Source organism: Myotis davidii, unplaced genomic scaffold, assembly GCF_000327345.1.
Source record: "Myotis davidii unplaced genomic scaffold, ASM32734v1 scaffold1204, whole genome shotgun sequence".
Taxonomy (NCBI): domain Eukaryota; kingdom Metazoa; phylum Chordata; class Mammalia; order Chiroptera; family Vespertilionidae; genus Myotis; species Myotis davidii.
Genome location: NW_006294755.1, coordinates 567372 through 574288, shown reverse-complemented (window position 1 = coordinate 574288; position 6917 = coordinate 567372). Strand labels below are relative to the sequence as shown.

General features: G+C 38.8%; 1 protein-coding gene across 1 annotated transcript; it reads left to right on the top strand.

Moving 5' to 3' along the window:
* The first annotated feature begins 5521 nt into the window (after positions 1-5521).
* LOC107184010 (adhesion G protein-coupled receptor E2-like) lies at positions 5522-6683 on the top strand. Its single transcript, XM_015567488.1, has 4 exons — positions 5522-5615; positions 5801-6021; positions 6205-6384; positions 6678-6683. Exons 1-4 carry the CDS (start codon positions 5573-5575, stop codon positions 6681-6683), a joined length of 450 nt encoding a protein of 149 aa, XP_015422974.1. The 5' UTR covers positions 5522-5572.
* The last annotated feature ends 234 nt before the right edge of the window (positions 6684-6917 follow it).

Here is a 6917-nt window from a genome sequence, read left to right as displayed (position 1 = left end):
TGTTTTGCTTAATAGTTCAGTTTGATTATTAAATTCTACATATGAGTGAAATCATAAGGTACTTTTTTTTCTCTGACTGGTTTGTTTCACTTTGCGTAATGTTCTCCAGGTCCATCCATGCTGTTGCAAAGGGTAAAATTTTCTTCCTTTTTATGACAGAGTAGTATTTCATTCTGTAAATGTACCACAACTTTTTTCCTCAGTCATCTACTGATGGAACTGCTTACAAATCTTGGCTATTGTAAATAATGCTGCAGTGAATATGGGGGTGCATATATTCTTTCAAATTAGCATTTCAGTTTCTTCAGATAAATTTCTAGAAGTGGAATTGCTGGGTCATAAAGCAGTTCCACTTTTAATTTTTTGAGGTAACTCGGATTTTGTTTTTGATCCAATCTGCCACTCTGTGCCTTTTTATTGGTGAATTCACTTCATGTACATTTAGGGTGATTCTTGGTGTATGGGGACTTCCTATAGCCATTTTATCTTTTGTTTTCTGGTAGCTCTGTGCCTCCACCGTTTGTTTTTTCCTTGTGTTTCTGTCTGTTGTTTCTGTTTGGTGGTATTTCATAATTTTTTCCTCTGTTTCCTCTTTCTTATAAGTTATGTGTCTCGGTTTTGGGTTTTTATATGTAGTTGCCATTAAGTTTACATAAAAGAAATGTTCATATATACAGCAGTCTTTTCTCTTTTTTTAATGCATCTAATCTCCTGTCACTAATTTTTGACAGTTTTAATACAATGTGCTTTGGAAAAGGCCTTTTTGAATTGGGATAATTAAGTGTTCTGTTTGCTTAATTCTCTCAACCGTTTTCCAATAGGAGGTGCTGAATCACAAGTTTTTTCGTTCTCCTGAATTGCTCTGGTTTTTCAGATCTCTGAGGGGAAGCCTTTGTAATTTTCTGAGTACAGGTGTTTTACCTCCTTAGTTAAATTTATTCCTACGCATATTTTTATGCAATTTAAATGGGATTGATTTTTTTGTTTCCCTTTCTAGCAGTTCATTACTGGTATGTAAAAATGCAACTGAATTCTCATTATTAATTTTGCATCCTGCTATTTTACTGAATTTATTTATTAGTTCTAGTAGGGTCTTGATGGAATTTTTAGGGTTCTTTCTACGTAGTATAATGCCATCTACAAATAATAAGTTTTACTTTTTTGCAGTTTGGGTGCTTTTTATTTCTTTTTATTCCCTGATTGCTGTGGCAAAGACTTCCAATACTACGTTGGGTAAAATGTGGTGAAAGTGTGCATCCTTGTCTGGTTCCTGATCCTCAGGAAAGTACTTTTAGCCTTTTCCCATTGAGTATAATGATAACTGTGAGCTTGTCATATCTGGCCTTTATTAAGTAGAGGTACGTTCCCTCTATTCTCACTTTGCTGAGAATTTTAATCATATATGGATGCTAGATTTTGTCAAATGCTTTTTTTTTAAATGTGGTGAAAGTGTGCATCCTTGTCTGGTTCCTGATCCTCAGGAAAGTACTTTTAGCCTTTTCCCATTGAGTATAATGATAACTGTGAGCTTGTCATATCTGGCCTTTATTAAGTAGAGGTACGTTCCCTCTATTCTCACTTTGCTGAGAATTTTAATCATAAATGGATGCTGGATTTTGTCAAATGCTTTTTTTAAAATCTATGGATATGATCATATGATTTTTAGCCTTCATTTTGTTTGTGGTGTACCACATTAATTGATTTGCAGATATTGAACCAACCTTGCATACCAGGAATAAACCACAGTTAAGCATGGTGTATAATCTTTTTAATGTATTGCTTAATTCAGTTTGTTCATGTTTTTTTGAGGATGTTTGCATCTATGTTCATGAGAAATATTAGCCTATAATTATTTTTAGAGTATCTTTTTAATTAGGGTAATGGTGGCCTCATAAAATGAGCCTGAAAGACTTCCCTCTTATTAAATTTTCTAGAATAGTTTGAGAATGATAGGTGTTAATTCTTATTTGAGTGTGGAAAAATTAACCTGTAAAGTCATCCAATCTAGAACTTTTGTTTGTTGGAAGTTTCTTTTTTATTACTGCTTCAATTTCATTAGTAGTCATCAATGTGTTCAGATTTTCTGTTTATTCTTGAGTTAGTCTTGGAAAATTATATGTTTCTAGGAATTTATCCATTCTTGTAGATTGTCCAATTTGTTGGCATGTAATTCTTTGCACTATTTTCTTATAATGTCTTATATTTCTGTGGTGTTAGTTGTTACTACTTTTCTTTCACTTCTGATTTTATTTATTTGGGTTCTCTCTCTTTTTTTCTTGATGAGTCTGGTTAAAGTTTTTCAATTTTGTTTCTCTTTGAAGAAAAAAAAACAGCCCTTGGCTTCATTGACCTTTGTATTAATTTTTGGTTTTTGTTTGTTTGTTTTTTAGATTCCATTTCACTTATTTCTACTCTAACTTTTATTATTTTCTTCCTTCTATTTACTTTGGGCTTTGTTTAATTTTTTTTTACTATTTCCTTTAGGTGTAAGGTTAAATTGTATATTTGAGATTTTTCTTATAGATTTTGTGTCATTGTGTTTTTGTGGGAGGGATAGGAGAGTTGTTGTTCTTTTGTTAATCCTCACCGAAGGATTTTTTTCCCATTGCTTTTTTTTTTAATTTCTTTATTGGTTAAAGTATTACAAATGTGTCTTCATTTCCCATTAACCCCCACCCACTGCTTTTTAAAGAGAGTGAAAGGAGGGAGGGAGGAAGGGGAAGAGAGAGAGAAACATCAATGTGAGAGACACGCATCGATTGGTTGCCTCCCAAATATGCCCTGACCAGAGCAGGGATGAACCTGCACCGGGGAGTTACCAGTAAACCAGGTCCCAGCACATAAGCGGCTGGGAGAGGGAATTTTCTCTCATTCATTCTCTTCCTTCTGAATATCAAAGCCTTGATCATTCCTAAATTCCTTTGTTAGTATTATTTCTCTGGTGTTTCATCATTTAAAGTCCCTCATGAATCAATCACATGATTCCTTTATTGTACCTTTATTGCTCTAATTGTTCTACCTTTATTGCTCTAATTGTTGTTGTTACTATTTGGTCACGGCAGCTACCCTATCCCAACACCCTGCCCCCACCTTCTGAGGCCTAAGGTATTTGTTTTTGTTTGTTAGTTTGTTTGTTTGTTTGGGGGTGGGGGGGAGAGAATTGACATCTTTATTATGTTGAATATTACAATCCATGAGCATAGTGTGCCTCTCTACCTTTTTTTAAAATTCTTTTAAATACATTTTATTTATTTTTTATTTGTACAATATACAAAATAAATCTATTACCAGAATGTAGATACAAGGTAATTATCCATTTATATGCAATTAAAATTTCAAGAAAAACGATAAGAGAGTCTTTAAGGACTGCAGCATGTGTCAAGGCTGGCTGCCTGACTCAGAGGAGCCACCAGCAGGGTGGGGTGGAGTCTCCAGGACTCATCCAGGTGGGTCGAACTCATCCAGGTGGGACTGGGGATATTCACCAGGCCGATGCAGATTCAGATTTAGCCACGTGGGGGAAGGGCTCAACACAGAAAACATTGTGCCTCCTTGGCAGCTGTATGGAAGGATCCAACACAAGGACAATGGCAGCTGCCCCTCCACCCCTCACCCTGAAGCCACACAACTCAGTTTCTCCCTAGATGTGTGCCCCCTGCACCGCTCTCCCTCTGCCCAGAGCCCAGCGTGAGTGCCTGCAAACATGTGTGCAGACCCTTTAAAGAGGACACCTGGGTTTCCAACAGCCTTTCATCTCACCTGGGTGGAGAGTATCCCTACTGATTTTCACAGCTGTGAGTTGTGGGGTCTCCTTTCCCAGCACTGGTACTCTGGGCTTGGGAGCTCAGTGTGGAGCTGGGACTCCTCACTTTCAAGAAGGGACCTCTGCAGCTAAGATATCTCTCTCAATGCTCAACTGCTGCACTTGATGACTGAACCAGCTCGCCTCTGCCCCCCTACCAATCTCTATGTAGCTTCTTCTTTATATCCTTAGTTATAGGACCTCTCTACAGCTAGTCTTCCAATGGTTCTCCAAGTTGATTGTTCTATAATTTAGAAATTATTTTGATGTGGTCATGGGAGTAGATGAGCACAGTGTTACCAACCTTGTCATTTTGACCAGAACTCAGTACCATATTGTTGTGTGTGTTTTTGTCTGTTTGTGCTCAATTGGTTTTTTTGTTGTTGTTAAAATATATATTTGTATTGATTTCAGAGAGAAAGAGAGAGGGACAGAGAGATAGAAACATCAATGATGAGAGAGAATCATTGGTAGGCTGCCTCCTGCACACCCCCACTAGAGATCAAGCCTGCAAACCAGGCATGTGCTCTTGACCGGAATCCAGCCTGGAACCCTTCAGTCTGCAGGCCAATGCTCTATCTATCCACTAATCCAAACTGGCTAGGGCATACTGTTTTGATTACTGTAGGTTAGCAGTAAGTTTTAAAGCAGGAAGTGTGAGTTCTCCAGATTTGTTTTTTATTTTTAAGATTGTTTTGAGTATTTGAGGCAATGCCCTATGAATTTTTAAATGAGTTTTTGAATTTCTGTAAAAATAAGTAAGTAAAATGATATTACACTATTGACATGCATTGCATTGAATCTGTAGATCATTTTGGGGACCATTGCCATCTTAACAATATTAAGTCTTCCAATCCATTAATATGGGATGTCTTTCCATTTGTTTAGGTTTTTTAATTTTTTTCAAAAATATTTGTACTTTTCTGTGTACATATTTTGAACTTCCTTATATAAAACTAGAGGCCTAGTGCATGAAATTTGTGCACTTGGTGGGGGTGTCCCTCAGCCCAGCCTGTGCCTTCTCACAGTCCAGGAGCCCTCTGGGGGTGTCCGACATCCTTAGCACTACTGCGTTGGCCTTTCCCACCACCGCCACTGCGCTCTCCAGCTTGAGCCCAGCTTCTGCATTGAGCGTCTGCCCCATGGTGGTCAGTACACATCATAGCGACCAGTTATTTTGCAATTCAGTCAATTTACATATTAGCCTTTTATTATATAAGATTATTCCTAATACTTTGTTGAATAATTTTACATTTATGTAAATTAGATATTGGTCTGCAGTTTTATTTTCTTGTGATGTCTTTATCTTATTTTGTTTTCAGGATGATGGTGGCCTCATAGAATTATTTACATAATCTTCCTTCCTCTTCTATTTTATGGAGAATTTTACAAAGAATTAGGGTGAATTTTTCTATAAATGGCTGGTAGACTTTGCCACTCCCGTTGTGGGAGCGCACTGACCTGCAATGAGCATCTGCCCCCTGTTTGTTAGTGCACATCACAGTGACCAGTCAACCAGTCATTTGGTCATCTGGATGTCCGGTAGCTTAGACGTTCATTATATAGATAATATATATTATATAATATATAAATATATAATACATTTATATAATATATTAATTATATATAACAGGGTATTATAGCAATCATTGCAGGTTCAATTACTAATCTAACAACCCTACAATGTAACTCCCACAATTCATAGAACTGTCTCTGAAGATAAAGAAGCAAGGAGACAGGAAGGCCACCTTGAGTGTTAATCAGGCAAAGATGGTGCTGGACTGGGATACAGTACAGGAATCTGGTGACTCAGGTAAGGCTGAGATGGGGAGAAGTTCACTGAGGTTTCACAGTGGGACAAGACACCCAAGGGTGGGACAAATGGAGAATTAAAGTTTAAAGGAAAGTGTGGGCTATTGTGGGGACCACAAGAAGAGTCTACCTGAAGAAGAAGTCCTGTGGGCACCACAAGATGTCAACCATGGTCTTTTCCTACAGGTCCGTCTACAGTGGGTCTTTTCTCCACACCAGGAATGGGCAAGTTTATGGCTAAAGCCCCCCTAGTTCTAGAAACTGAGGAGCAGTCAGTTCTGAATGAGACACACAAGGGCATGTTGCAGGAAGTCTCCCCTGTCCTGCTCTCAGATGTCATCTCCGTCTTTGTGAACGATAATAACACCCAGAACCTAAGCTCCCCAGTCACCTTCATCTTCAAGCATGTGAGTCCTGGTGGGGTGGGGTTATAGATATAAAATGAGCCTGATTGCTGGGAATAGACTTCAGGTTCCGGGGGCTCTCCCATGGGTGAATGACCTCCCCCGGAAAGCCCATCACAAGCAGGATTTGGGTCAGCATTTCTGATCACCAGAAACACTAGCTCACACCTTGCCCTGTTCCTACAGACAGTGACCCCAAGGCCAAAGCAGAAGGTGTTCTGTGTCTTCTGGGAGCCTGGCCAGAATGGAAGTGGTCATTGGTCCACCAAAGGCTGCTGGAGGGTGGGTACTATAGACACCAGCACCACCTGCCAATGCAGCCACCTCAGCAGCTTTGCCGTCCTCATGGCCCACTATGATGTGCAGGTGAGAGCCCTAAAAGTGGATGAATTTACTACCCATTGCTATGTAATAAATTCCCACAAATGTAGTGTCTTTAAAAAGACACACACGGATGCATTATCCTGCAGAATCCTCAGGTCAACAATCTGGCACAGCATACCTGGGTTGTCTACTCAGTGTCTGACAAGACTAAAATGATCATGTCGGCCAAGCCTGTAATCTCATCTGAGTTGTGCAGTTCTCTAAGCTCCCTGGTTGCTGGCAGAATTCAGTTCCTTGCAGTTGTAGGACTGATTTCTCATTTTCTTACCTGCTAGCAGTAGAGGAGCACACGCAGCTCTTGGGCAGTGATGGCGAACCTTTTGAGCTCGGCGTGTCAGCATTTTGAAAAACCCTAACTTAGCTCTGGTGCCATGTCACATATAGAAATTTTTTGATATTTGCAACCATAGTAAAACAAAGATTTATATTTTTGATATTTATCTTATATATTTAAATGCCATTTAACAAAGAAATATCAACCAAAAAAAAATGAGTTTGCGTGTCACCTCTGACAC